The sequence below is a fragment of the Hypanus sabinus genome, chromosome 25, assembly GCF_030144855.1.
Source record: "Hypanus sabinus isolate sHypSab1 chromosome 25, sHypSab1.hap1, whole genome shotgun sequence".
Taxonomy (NCBI): Eukaryota; Metazoa; Chordata; class Chondrichthyes; order Myliobatiformes; family Dasyatidae; genus Hypanus; species Hypanus sabinus.
The window spans coordinates 11392400-11406914 of record NC_082730.1 but is presented as its reverse complement, the minus strand read 5'-3'; the positions used below and the strand labels follow the sequence as shown (position 1 = coordinate 11406914).

The window sequence follows — 14515 nt, the reverse complement described above, 5'->3', positions numbered from 1 at the left end:
TCCATGGCCTCCTCTACTGTCAAAATGAATCCAAACTCAGGTTGGAGTAATTACACCTTATATACCGGCTGGGTAGCATCGAACCTGATGGCATGAACATTGACTTCTCTAACCTCCGTTAATGTCCCTCCTCCCCTTCTTACCCCATCCCTGACATATCTAGTTGTTTGGCTGTTCTCCATCTCCCTCTGGTGCTTCCCCCCTCTTTCTTTCTCCTGAGGCCTCCCGTCCCATGACCCTTTCCCTTCTCCAGCTCTGTATCACTTTCACCAATCACCTTTCCAGTTCTTAACTTCATCCCACCCCCTCCGGTCTTCTCCTATCATTTTGCATTTCCCCTTCCCCCCACTACTTTCAAATCTCTTACTATCTTTCCTTTCAGTTAGTCCTGACGAAGGGTCTCGGCCCGAAAAGTCGACAGTGCTTCTGCCTATAGCTGCTGCCTGGCCTGCTGTGTTCCACCAGCATTTTCTGTGTGTTGTTTGAATTGCCAGCATCTGCACATTTCCTCGTGTTTGCTCTACCTATAACCTCTTGCTTTTGTCTCTACATGGGCATCTGCCATTTCTCCCCACCTGAGTGGAGTCTTTTCCAGCACTCACCATGATATCAGGACCCCATAATCAATGGACCCCTCAGATGTTAAAGAGCGGCTTGGACATCAGCCACCTGGAGGCGATGGTGACTTCTTTACTGAGTTTATGATTTCCACAATGAGAATAAAAATGGAAAATGGAAAACTACAGTGGGAACACGGAAGTTTTGTAAACGCAGAGGTGGGCTTCATGAAGAGTGGTGACAGGAGATGATTAGTTCTGATTCGGTGGCTTCAGCTTCACTGTGTATTGGTCCAATTACTGCGGAGTTTCAATCTCCGGGGACCGTATAACCAGAGAACATTCGGTGGGACTTGGATGTGGTACTTTGAGGCCTCACAGACAGAACTGAGTCGGAGGTGTGTTGTAGTGGGAGGGGCGTGTGAATGCACAGGGAAGTGTTTTTATACCTGCACAGTTCGCTCCGCTAAACGGAGTTTGTAGTTCCAGAGGCTTTTGTTCACACACGTGCATGCACACGCACACACACACACACACACACACACACACACACACACACACACACACTCACACACACACACACACACACACACACACACACACACACACACACACACACACACACACAAACAATTGTGAGTCAGAGGACGGAGAGGAAATGCAGTGGCAGGTGGATTGATGTGAGAAGAACAAGCTAAGTCAAAACACAGAGAAGAACAAGGAAATCATTGTGGACATCAGGACAACTGCTGTTCAGGAGGATTTAAACTGATGTAGCAGGGGGATGGGAACAAGTGCAGAGAGACAGAGGGGTGTAAAATGAGGGGAGAAGCAAAAAGTAGTCAGGTGAAAAGTAAAAGTGGCAGGCAGGCCAATCCAGGGCAAAAAGCAAAAAGAGCCACTTTTTAACACAATTGTATAAGGGCTAAGAGTGTTGTAAAAACAAGCCTGAAGACTTTGTCTGTCAATGCGAGGAGCATTCGTAACAAGGTGGATGAATTGAATGTGCAGATAGTTATGAATGAATATGATATAGTTGGGATCACAGAGACATGGCTCCAGGGTGACCAAGGATGGGAGCTCAATATCCAGGGATATTCAATATTCAGGAGGGATGGACAGGAAAGAAAAGGAGGTGGGGTAGCATTGCTGGTTAGGGAAGTGATTAACGCAATAGAAAGGAAAGACATTAGCCTGGAGGATGGGTAATTGATATGGGTAGAGCTGCATAACATTAAGGGGCAGAAAACGCTGGTGGGAGTATTGTACAGGCCACCTAACAGTAGTAGTGAGGTTGGGGATGGCATTAAACAGAAAATTGGAAATGTGTGCAATAAAGGAATAGTAGTTATAATGGGTGACTTCAATCTACATAAAGATTGAGTGAACCAAATTGGTAAGGGTGCTGAGGAAGAGGATTTCTTGGAATGTATGCGGGATGGTTTTCTGAACCAACATGTCGAGGAACCAACTAGAGAGCAGGCCATTCTAGATTATGTATTGAGCAATGAGGAAGGGTTAGTGTGCAATCTTGTCGTGCGAGGCCCCTTGGGTAAGAGTGACCATAATATGGTGGAATTCTTCATTTAGATGGAGAGTGACATAGTTAATTCAGAAACAAAGATTCTGAACTTAAAGAAGGGTAACTTTGAAGGTATGAGACGTGAATTAGCTAAGATAGACTGGCAAATGATACTTAAAGGGTTGACGGTCTATATGCAATGGCAAGCATTTAAAGATCACATGGATGAACTACAAGAATTGTTCATCCCAGTTTGGCAAAAGAATAAACCAGGGAAGGTAGTGTACCCGTGGCTGACAAGGGAAATTAGCGATAGTATCAAATCCAAAGAAGAAACATATAAATTAGCAAAAAAAAGCGGCACTCCTGAGGACTGGGAGAAATTCAGAGACCAGCAGAGGAGGACAAAGGGCTTAATTAGGAAACGGAAAGAAGATTATGAGAGAAAGCTGGCAGGAAACATAAAAACTGACTGTAAAAGCTTTTATAGATATGTGAAAAGAAAAAGATTGGTCAAGACAAATGTAGGTCCTTTACAGTCAGAAACAGGTGAATTGATCATAGGGAACAAAGACATGGCAGACCAATTGAATAACTACTTTGGTTCTGTCTTCACTAAGGAGGACATAAATAATCTTCCGGAAATAGTAAAGGACTGAGGGTCTAGTGAGATGGAGGAACTGAGGGAAATACATGTTAGTAGGGAATTGGTGTTAGGTAAATTGAAGGGATTAAAGGCAGATAAATCCCCAGGGCCAGATGGTCTGCATCCCAGAGTGCTTAAGGAAGTAGCCCAAGAAATAATGGATGCATTAGTGATAATTTTTCAAAACTCCTTAGATTCTGGATTCGTTCCTGAGGATTGGAGGGTGGCTAATGTAACCCCACTTTTTAAAAAAGAGGGAGAGAGAAACTGGGGAATTATATGCCGGTTACTCTGACATCGGTGGTAGGGAAAATGCTAGAGTCAGTTATCAAAGATGTGATAACAGCACATTTGGAAAGAGGTGAAATCATCGGACAAAGTCAGCATGGATTTGTGAAAGGAAAATCATGTCTGACGAATCTTACAGAATTTTTTGAAGATGTAACTAGTAGAGTGGATAGGGGGAACCAGTGGATGTGGTATATTTAGATTTTCAAAAGGCTTTTGACAAGGTCCCACACTGGAGATTAGTGTGCAAACTTAAAGCACACGGTATTGGCGGTATGGTATTGATGCAGATAGAGAATTAGTTGGCAGACAGGAAGCAAAGAGTGGGAGTAAACGGGACCTTTTCAGAATGGCAGGCAGTGACTAGTGGGGTACCGTAAGGCTCAGTGCTGGGACCCCAGTTGTTTACAATATATATTAATGATTTAGACAAGGGAATTAAATACAGCATCTCCAAGTTTGTGGATGACACGAAGCTGGACGGCGATGTTAGCTGTGAGCAGGATGCTAAGAGGATGCAGGGTGACTTGGATAGGTTAGGTGAGTGGGCAAATTCATGGCAGATGCAATTTAATGTGGATAAATGTGAGGTTATCCACTTTGGTTACAAGAACAGGCAAACAGATTAATATCTGAACGGTGGCCGATTAGGAAAAGGGGAGATGCAACGAGACCTGGGTGTCATTGTACACCAGTCATTGAAGGTGGGCATGCAGGTACAGCAGGCGGTGAAAAAGGCAAATGGTATGTTGGCATTCATAGCAAAAGGATTTGTGTACAGGAGCAGGGAGGTTCTACTGCAGTTGTACAAGGCCTTGGTGAGACCGCACCTAGAATATTGTGTGCACTTTTGGTCCCCTAATCTGAGGAAAGATATTCTTGCCATAGAGGGAGCACAGAGAAGGTTCACCAGATTGATTTCTGGGATGGCAGGACTTTTATATGAAGGAAGACTGGATCGATTAGGCTTATACTCACTGGAATTTAGAAGACTCAGTGGGGATCTTATTGAAATGTATAAAATTCTAAAGGGATTGGACAGGCTAGGTGCAGGAAGATTGTTTCCGATGTTGGGGAAGTCCAGAACGAGAGGTCACAGTTTAAGGATAAAGGGGAAGTCTTTTAGGACCGAGATGAGGAAAAACTTCTTCACACAGAGAGTGGTGAATATGTGGAATTCTGTGCCACAGGAAACAGTTGAGGCTGGTTCATTGGCTATATTTAAAAGGAAGTTAGATATGGCCCTTGTGGCTAAAGGGATCAGGGGGTATGGAGAGAAAGCAGGTACAGGGTTCTGAGTTGGATGATCAGCCATGATCATACTGAATGGTGATGCAGGCTCACATGGCCGAATGGCCTACTCCTGCACCTATTTTGTATGTTTCTATGTTTCAACCCCATTCTTGTCTTCTACCCGTAACCTTTGACACCCTGAGTAATGAAGAACCTATCATCTCTGTTTTAAATATCTCCAATAACTTGGCCTCTACAGCATCTGTGGCAATGAAAACCAGTGGACAAACTTCCTAGTTCTCTACATTTTTCAGCGGCATGGCCTTGGGTTTGATGTTTATCTGTTTCACCTCTGTCTCCTTCAGCTTAATCTCAATCTCACCATTTCCATCTCAACATTCCTTCTGATGGCACAGACTTGATATCTACCCACAGGGGAGATGGTTCTGTTAGAATACAGGGAGCAGAAACAATGGCAAGCATGCCTTTCGAAACGGATTAGTAATTTTACTGGAACTCAGGCACAGGAAATACTCTCGTAGTTTTTGAAAAAGTTCAGCATTTATATGACAATTAAATCTTATTTTTTTCAGTATATCAGTTTTAGTTGGATGTTTATTATGTTCAGTTCTTACAGGAAGGATGTGGAAACTTTAGAGAGGGCGCAGAGGACATTTATCAGGATTATGAGGATAGGTTGAGCAAGCTAGGGCTTTTCCCTTTGGAGTGAGGTGACTTGACAGAAGAGTACAAGGTGATAAAATGAACAGTCAGCTCCTTTTTCCCAGGGTAGAAATGGCTAATACAAGGGAGCATAACTTCAAGGCAAAAGTATAGGGGACATTTCAGAGGTAAGTTCTTTTACACAGAGAGTGGTGGGTGTGTGGAACACACTGCTGGACGTGGTAGTAGAAGCTGATACGTTTTGGACGGTTAAAGGACTTTTAGGCGGATGGGTGATAGAGAAATGGAGGGTTAATTGGGAGGGATGGCTTGGTCTGATCTGGAGTAGGTTAAAAGGGGTTAAAAACATTGTGGGTCAAAGGGTCTGTACTGAGCTGTACTGTTCTATGTTCTATATTCTATGTTATATGTTCTCTGTTCGATGTTCGGATGGCACATCAATTATAGAATGAAGATAGATTTCTGATGGAATTTAATCCAGATAAGCAGTCAGTGCTTCAAAGCTGGAAGTGAAATGTCGAAGGCTGGGTTGTCTCTTTGTAATTCAGGATATCTGGAAAACTTATTGTAAACTCGTGCCGACAACACTGGCCACCAGGAGGAAATTCCTGAGTAATTCACAAGTGAGGAGTTTGGTAGCAGGGGAAATGACTGAGAAGGGGAGTATGGAAAACAGAGACTCTGCAGCCTTTACCAGCGCTTCTAATGAAGACCTGTGCAGCACCGAGCTCGTTTGTTAGAAAGGAGCAAGGAGGGGCCAGTCAATGCAGATAATGACCTGTCTACGTGATTTCAGAGTTAATGAAGATAGTTCAGAATTGCACCAGGGATAGAGAGTGCACAACAGCTGGCCAGTCAGACCTTCAACGTGTGGCTCAGTCCATAAGACCGTAAGACACTAGAACAGAATTAGGCCATTTGGCCCATTGAACCTGCCCCTCCATTTCATCATGGCTGATTTATTATCCCTCTCAGCCCCTGTCCTCTCCCTGTAAATTTTGACACCCTGACTAATCAAGAATCTATCAATCAGACCTTCAAATATATTCAATGACTTGCTCTCCATTGTCACCTCTGGCAATGAATGTCCCTGATTCACTTCCCTCGGGCTAAAGAAATTCTTCCTCATCTCTGTTCTAGGTAGACATCTCTCTATTCTGAGGTTCATTGGCTATATTTAAGAGGAAGTTAGATATGGCCCTTGTGGCTAAAGGGATCGGGGGGTATGGAGAGAAAGCAGGTACAGTGTTCTGAGTTGGATGATCAGCCATGATCATACTGAATGGCGGTGCAGGCTCAAAGGGCCGAATGGCCTACTCCTGCACCTACTTTCTACGTTTCTATCAGGAAAGTGCAGATGGACCAACTCCCACTGTGAATACATGGCTCCCCTTGGGAGGAGATAATCACGCCATTCATATCAAGGATAACATCACCTGGTCCCTTAATAACATGTCCCTGAAGAAGAATACACAGCAGAATCTCGATTTCCTAAGGAGATTGAGGGCAATGATGGTCCGCCACTTCCCCATCTTAAAGGAATTTTATTGGAGCACCATTCAGAGGTCTCCCTAACATCCATCGGATACATTTATCAGGAGCGCTACGTACAAAGGACCCTTCGTACTATCAAGGATCCCACCCATCATCCAGCACCCTGTTTGACTTTCTACCATCAGGCAAGAGACACCGGTGCATTAAAACAAAAACGGTCAGGATAGGAACAATATCTTCCCTCAGGACATTAGCTTTCTGAACTCCCTCATGCATTGCATTCAAAATGTCACTGGTTAATCTGTTCTGTAACTTACAACATTTAGTTTATGCACTTTGCATTGTTTATTTGTGTGTAAACCATCTGTAGGTTTCATTCATACTTTCATAACTTACTGTGTGTAATATGTACTACAGTGCTTTACACCCTGGTTCAGAGAAACATTGTCTCACCTGACAGTATACAAGTCCATAGTTAAATGACAATAGAATTGACTTGACTTTAAATGCAGACACACACACACACACACACACACACACACACTCATTCAAAGAAAAAGGAACTGGAATTCTTGTAATGTGCATCTCATGATTAAATTTTATTCAACATTTTTAAGAACTATTTATAGATATATCCCACAGGATAGAACAATAGGCTGTGTGATGTTCAGCTCACGTTTACATCAAACCAGATTTCACTCCCTGAGAATGGTTCAGGAGTGAAGCACTGGAAATCACAACTGAAGAGGGAAATCAGGAAAGAAGAGAGGAAAGGTGCTAGGCAATCTGAGAAGAGGCATAATTACATGATCTCAATATTTGCATATCCAGTCCAGTCCAGACCCAAAATTCATAGATTGGTCCTTTAAAATCCCATCCTGGCCAGGCGCTTATTTCAGTTACCCCTCTTTTTGCATTTTCATTTAAGTGAAAGCCCAGCATTCTATACGGTGCCTTTACCTTTAGGATTCTGAAAGTGACACCCTGATCTTTGATACTGTATGGTCAGATGACAAATGAGATGGCTTAAATCAACCTGCAAATTTGAACTGGGATGGACCTTCAATGGGAATATTGAGGGGCAAGTTAGATGGCCTTAGCCAATCCCACTCGGTTGTTTCCTCTGTCGAAGATGGAGTAATATTCTCTAATGAAGACATCTCCCAAAATCCAGAGGTTTCCACCAGTGCCGCTAAATCCACTGTCGCAGCTGACCGTGTTATAGTAACTGGTCTGGAAGGAAATGGAGAGCAATTAACACCAGGTCAAGTGTCCACTCAATAAATGATCATTAAACCGTGCAAGGTTAATGAATGCATCCCTTGAAATTCTCATCCCCTGTGCATTTGATGAATCACGTACCTTCAGTGTGTAAGCTGAGGCAGGCAGAGTGAAGTCATATCCATTGATGGTGAAGACCACATCAGGCATATTGCCAATATTGTTGCAATTTATGGTGTACTGTGAAAGAAGAGCAACAATATTTAGACCATCAGACATAGGAGCAGAACTGAGCCATTCAGCCCATCCAGTCTTCTCTGCCTTTTGATCATAGCTGACTTACATTACCTCTCAATCCCATTCACCTGCCTTCCCCTTAATCAAGAAACTGTCTACACTGCTTTAAATATATTCACTGACATGGCCTCCACAGTCTATGGAGAGGAATGGACAGTTGATGTTTCAGGCAAAGACCCTTCATCAGGATTTTCAGCATCTAAAGCAGCTGAAGCATCTCTTTTCTTTATTTCTCTCTCCACAGATGCTGCCTCACCCAATGTGTATTTCCATGCTTTAATGCTTTTACAACTAATAGAGAAAGGTTGAATGTACAATGATGATAAAACACAATCCATGGCCTCCTTCCTCTTCTGTCGCGATGAGGCCACAATCAGTCGGAGGAACAACAGCTTCTATTCCATCTGGATAGCCTCCAACCTCATGGCACGAACAATGATTTCTCACACTTCTGGAAATTGCCCCACCCACACACCACTCCTTCACCATTCCTCATTCCTGTTTCCCTCTTTCACCTGATCTCCTTACCTGCCCATCATCTCCCTTTCCTGTTCTTCCCCTTCACCTTCTTCCATGGTTATCTGTCCTCTTCTATCAGATTCCCCCTTCTCCGGCCCTTTATCTCTTTCTCCAATCAACTTCCCATCTCTTTATTTCACCCCTCTCCCACCAATTTCACATGTCACCTTGTACCTCTTCCGTCCCTCTCCCCCACCTTCTTACTCTAACTTCTCTTTCTTTCCAGGCCTGATGAAACATTGACTGTTTATTCTTTTCTATAGAAACTGCCTGGCCTGCTGAGTTCATCCAGCGGTTCGTGGTTGTCACATTGTCAATGGAGATGTTAATCCTAGCCGTTTCTTTCTAGAATTACTGCTGCTGGCATCACATATAATATTATTAACTCAACGTGCTGACTGTATATTGAATTTACAGCTGCCATCTGAGTACAGACCACTGGCCAATCAGCCCCTACCTGGCCATAATAATTCGGAGTTGCTCCAATACTTTGCTGAATATTGCCGATGTAATTTCCGCCAACAGCGACAAGAGAAGTTCCAGTATCAACGATGCCAGGGCAACCTTGAGGGCAAGCCACAATCTGGCCGTTGACTGTCACTCTGAGGGAGAAACATCATAGTGTTAGCCAAAAATGCTGATTTGGATTTATTGCCAAAATCAGAGTCAAATTCAACTTATTATCAAAGTACGTATATGTCACCCTGTACTGTACTACCCTGACATTCAATGACAGACAAATAAAGAAACACAATAGATATTATGAAAACTATCAATAAGCAAAGACTGACATACAACCAATGTGCAAAAATGACAAATTGTGCCAATTAAAATAACTAAAACTGAGAACATGAGTTTAGGAGTTCTTGAAGTTGTGTGTATAGGTTGCAGAAGCAGTTCAGAATTGAGTCCGAAATTCAAGAAAATAATTTGGAAAATCTTGTCATCAAGCTGAAGTATTCATTCTATCTAGTTCGATCGTACTTGGACTATTGTGTTTAGTTCTGATTGCCTCGTTATAGGAAGGATGAGGAAGTTTTAGAAAGTGTGCAGAGGAGATTTACCAGGATGCTGCCTGGATTAGAGAGCATATCTCATGAGGTAGGTTGAGTGAGCTAGGGATTTTCTCTTTGGACCAACGGAGGATGAGAGATGACTTGCGAGATGTGAGAGGGGACCCAGAACAGGTCATGGATAAAGAGAGAACAGGAATGAGGAAAAATTATCGGAAGTTAGAAAAATCAATCTTCATGCCAGCAGAGAGGAGGCTGCTCAGATGGAATATCAGGAGTTGCTCCTCCATCCACACTGTAGCCTCATCATGTATCTAACAATTGTTTTCTCTATAAATTCTAACTATATAACTGGTTCAACTCACTGAAACTTAATCATCAATGGCCGATCAGTGAGAGAATACCTCAGATGGAGATACCACTTACCTCTGGATCTCAATTTGCCAATAGGCCTCCTGGGTAACAGGGACCCAGTAGATTGGGCCAGTGTAGCGGCTTGAGTCAATTCCACCAAAAAGGACTTCACTTCCAGATTCACCATTTGTCCTGGAAAACAACGTTAAATAAGAATATCTCAGATTTAAACTCTCAAAAGATGTACAGATTTTGGTTAGTAAGTTGTAGGCATGATGTGTAGTCACCAGAAGTGAGGTGACACTCTCAGGCTGTCCCCAGCACATCCCTGAAACACATCAGCAAGTTTCAAGATACATGCAAAAAATAAAGCTAATCTTTAAATCTTTAAAGGAATAATTTCATTAATATTGCAAGAAAAACATGCATTTATAGAGTCAGAGTCACACAGCATGGAAAAGGGGCATTTACTCCAACTCATCCATACTCACCATTTACACCAATCCCACTTGCCCCCATCTGTTCCGTGTCTTCCTAAGCTTTTCCTATCCACGTATTCAAATCACTCTAGACCTTAAATGAGTTCTCCAAGCTGAAGTAACAACAAAACTCTGAGAATGATGGACATCTTTATCTGACTGGAGACCAAAATGTCTTCAACTTCCAGTTCAATTAACGTCATCAGCCCTGACCTGACCTGACATGTTGGACCGGACCCAGAAATCTGCTTTTTAAGTTTTCAACATCATCCCTATTTTATATTCTCGATTTAATTCCTAGAATCCCATTGAACTAAAATAAATAACCAGAATCGTCAGAAGAAGAAGCGATGTTGGTACCAACCAAATTAACATGTCACATTACAGATTCTCCGGTAGTGAAGGAAGGAGTTACAAAGTGCTAACCTTGTCAAGTAGACAGAAAAGAGTGGCTGTGAAACCAGATGCTGAGACATCATGTTGTCAAACACTGTAGTGGCTCCTTCTGCCGCAAGTGATGGATAGCCCAAGCCCAAAATACCGTCGAAATTACAGTAGGAGAAGAAACCGCCAGGTTCGGTCTCACTTAATCCAAACTCTTGTCCATTGATCACAAGGTTAGAAAGCTGGTGAAACAGATTTACAGAGAAATTAACCAGATATTTATCCTTTCAGGCTGCACATGGGCACAGCTCATGGAGCTGCTGCCTCACAAGGCCAGTGACCCAGGTTCAAACCCGGCCTCTGGTATTTCCCGCATGGGGTTTGTAGATCATCCCCTGTGATCAGGTGGGTTCTTTCTGTCTGATCTGATTTTCTCTCATTCCCAAAGACATGCTGATTGATTGGTTAATTGGTCACTGTAAATTATTCAAGAGCTAGAATCTAGAGGGTGTTGAGAAAGACTAAAGGACGATTCATGCTGAACTAATACATGTTCAGCATGGTTTGTGGCCCAAAATATCAACTGTACCCTTTTCCCTAGATGCTGCCTGGCCTGCTGAGTTCCCCCAGGTTTTTAAGTGTGTAAATTTTTTATTCTCTTATTTTGTATTACTTATTTCTGATTAAAATTAATAAATACATATACTTAGAGTAACACAGTTCTGTCTCTCCATATTTATTCATCATGTATTTCATTGCACTACCTCTGCAAACTGAACAATTTTCATAACGGTGATATTAACTCTGATTCTGATTCTGATATGTCGTTAAATTCGTTAACTTTGAGTTTGCTGTACAATCATCGAGAGACAAACTACAGATTACAGTAAATACATACATATAAAGTGTGTGTATGTATATATATATATATATGATTGAAATTAACTAAGAAGACAAAAAGAAGAAGTAAAGCAAAGTAGTGAGGTTGTCTTCATGGGTTCAATGTCTATTCAGAAGTCGGATGGCAGGGGAGGGGAAGAAGCTGTTTTAAAGTATGATATTAACATAGTCATCTCAGATAATGACGCTCGGAAGGAGGAGTTGAGAAGAATGTGCAGGGAATTATAAAGAGTAGATCAATGCAGGCAGAGAGTTAACGGTTGTTGATGGGCCAAGGAGCCTATATCCATGCTGTATAGGTTTGTGATTAAATTCATGATTGGACCTAATTTTGTAAGCACAGTTTCAACGATTGTGTGATAACCGGTGGCAGGGGCACCGGATCTCCAAATCCACAGAGGTCAAGGATGGCCTGTCCTGGGGAGAGAGGGCTGTGTGTCTGTGGGTGTGTGGGTAGGAAGGTGGTTGGAAGGAGGGAGGAACAGGGCTTCTTTCACTGTTGTTACATGGTTTGTTCAGATTGTCAAGCTCTGTGTTACAGTGGGTATGCTACGTTGGCACAGGAATACATGCCCCCAGTTCATCCTTAGGTACGTTGGTTTGTGAAATGAAACAAACCATTTCACAGTATAATTTGATATACATGAATCCAAATCTGAGTATTAGCAAATATGCTTTTGGCTATAAATTGGTGAAAACTTGTCTTGAAATTGGAATTCTGTCAAGTAAACCCAAAGGTCCAAGCCTTGCCTAGCAAAGCCATTCCACATCCACTCATCAGTTTCATTTATTCAATTTATTATATGCCACCATATACGACCCCGAGATTCATTTTCTTGTGGGCATTCACAGTAGAACAAAGAATTAATGAAAACAAATTGCACACGAAGATGGGCAAACAAGAAATGTGCAAATAAATACAAGAAAAGCAACACCATAAAATAACAATAAATAAATAGTCATCAATAATATTGAGAATGTTGTATCAGTTTGCATCTCTGAGTTTTGTAGTAGAGGTATCACTGTGGTTTGAGTTATGAGGGTGAAGAGTTCACTTACTCTCAGAGTATCATATCCCAGAAAACCGGTCATACTTCCTGTCCCATACGTGATGGACAGATACTTATTATTCGTGCGGAAGGTTGATGATTGGGATGGGTTGAACCTGTGGTGCTTCACTGCAAAGAAACATCCATTTCATCAATGAAACAAAAAGTTTCAATATATCACCCTGTGCCTAGCAAACCCCGGTCAATCGTTCCCTAAGACTCGTCAAAAGCACAGCAAGCATCGCAGGGCTGGCAGACTCTGAGATTTCCCCTTGAGCCAAGTTGCAAACATTCTACCCCTCACCCGACCAGAGCCCCAGTTTCCACCCACATTCCAAAGACATGAGGGAGACTAAGTTGTGGTCACGCCACGCTGGGGGCAGAAGCAAGACAACACTTGCAGGCTGTCTGCTGCACGTCCATGGACTGTCTCATTAATGGAAGCAAAACAATTCAACGTCTGTTTCAATGCTGCGACATTCATTTAACATATAATGTACACCGAGTCCCAGCAATGTCCTCATAATTCCCTTTCACACGCTTTCCAGCTTAACAACATCTTTCCTGTAGAGAGATGATCAAACCTGTACACAATATTCCAGCTGTGGCTTCAGCAACATCTGATCTTCTATACCCAATACCCTGACTGATGAAGGCCAGAATGTCAAAACCCTTCTTCACCACAATGTCTACCTGTGACACCACATTCAGGAAAACATGTACTTGTATCTCTAGGTCCCTCTATTCTCTAACACTCCAGAGGGCCCTACCTTTCAGTGTCAGAACTGGTAAATATGTTAATATCATTGTTATATTTTCTTACCACATGGTGTCTGGCTGCAGTAGACTGATGGGACCCAGAGGTTGGATGAGCCAGTATCAAAGACGACAGTGAAGCTCTGTGGGGGGTTACCGATGCTGATGGCTCCGTAGTATGACAGCTGTCGGCAAAAACAAAATGTCCTCAGTTACTCGGATTAAGTGTGATTGCCTTCATAAAGACTGGAGAGGAAAGGGGAAGAAGACAGAAGTAAGAGAGGCTGGAGTACAAACTCGCAGCTGATACGTACACCCAGGTAAGAGGGAAGAACTGTGGGTGGGTGTACGAGTGGGATGAAATAAGAAGCTGGGAGGTGATAGGTGGAATTTTACTAATCGGAAAGCAATTCACCATGTTACCAATTTTCCACTTCTTATCACACCATCTCTTTTCCCAGCAGGAACTGGAATAGGGTTCCTCTTGTCCCCACCCTTCACCTGACTAGCTTCCACATTCAATGGATCATATCCCATCATTTCTATCAGACTCTACAGGATTCCACCACTGGACTCATCTCCCCACCACTGCTCCCCCGATCAGCATTCTGAAGGGACTATTCCTTCTGCACCTCCTGTTCTTCTCTTCAAATAGGAACTCGCTCGAAAAACAATAGAAATGTTACACCATTTTCATTGAGAAGGTCAAGAGTTCCTTCACCCCACATTTCAGATCATAGCAGTCAAGGATTACTTACATCCATATAGTTGGTCATAGGCTCATCTGATGCCAAAGTTTCAATGGAACAAGCACCTTTGAACTTTGTGCAGGGATCATATGGATGTTTCCTGAGGAAATCTTCCAACAATCCCTTCTCCCGAAGAACATCTCGGGCAGATTTTCCTTTACGTAAAGGAACTCTGTAAAGTGAGAAATAAGTTAAGAAAGTCAGCATCTGTTATTGTTCCTTGGGGAGAAAAATTAATTGCCAAAACCGTTAAGATTTGGTTAAAATGATCCTACCTGATGACGGCATCAGAGAGCTGGATGCATACAAAGGCAAGGAGTAACCACTTCATGTTGAATCGATTGGATTCCTTTCAGAATCTGACATCGGG

General features: G+C 42.6%; 1 protein-coding gene across 1 annotated transcript; it reads right to left on the bottom strand.

Moving 5' to 3' along the window:
* Positions 1-7510: 7510 nt before the first annotated feature.
* Positions 7511-14476, bottom strand: LOC132381273 (pepsin A-like). Its single transcript, XM_059950654.1, has 9 exons — positions 14421-14476; positions 14155-14317; positions 13464-13581; positions 12651-12769; positions 10734-10933; positions 9901-10020; positions 8919-9063; positions 7787-7885; positions 7511-7657 (listed from the first exon to the last, which is right to left on the bottom strand). Exons 1-9 carry the CDS (start codon positions 14474-14476, stop codon positions 7511-7513), a joined length of 1167 nt encoding a protein of 388 aa, XP_059806637.1.
* Positions 14477-14515: the final 39 nt, after the last annotated feature.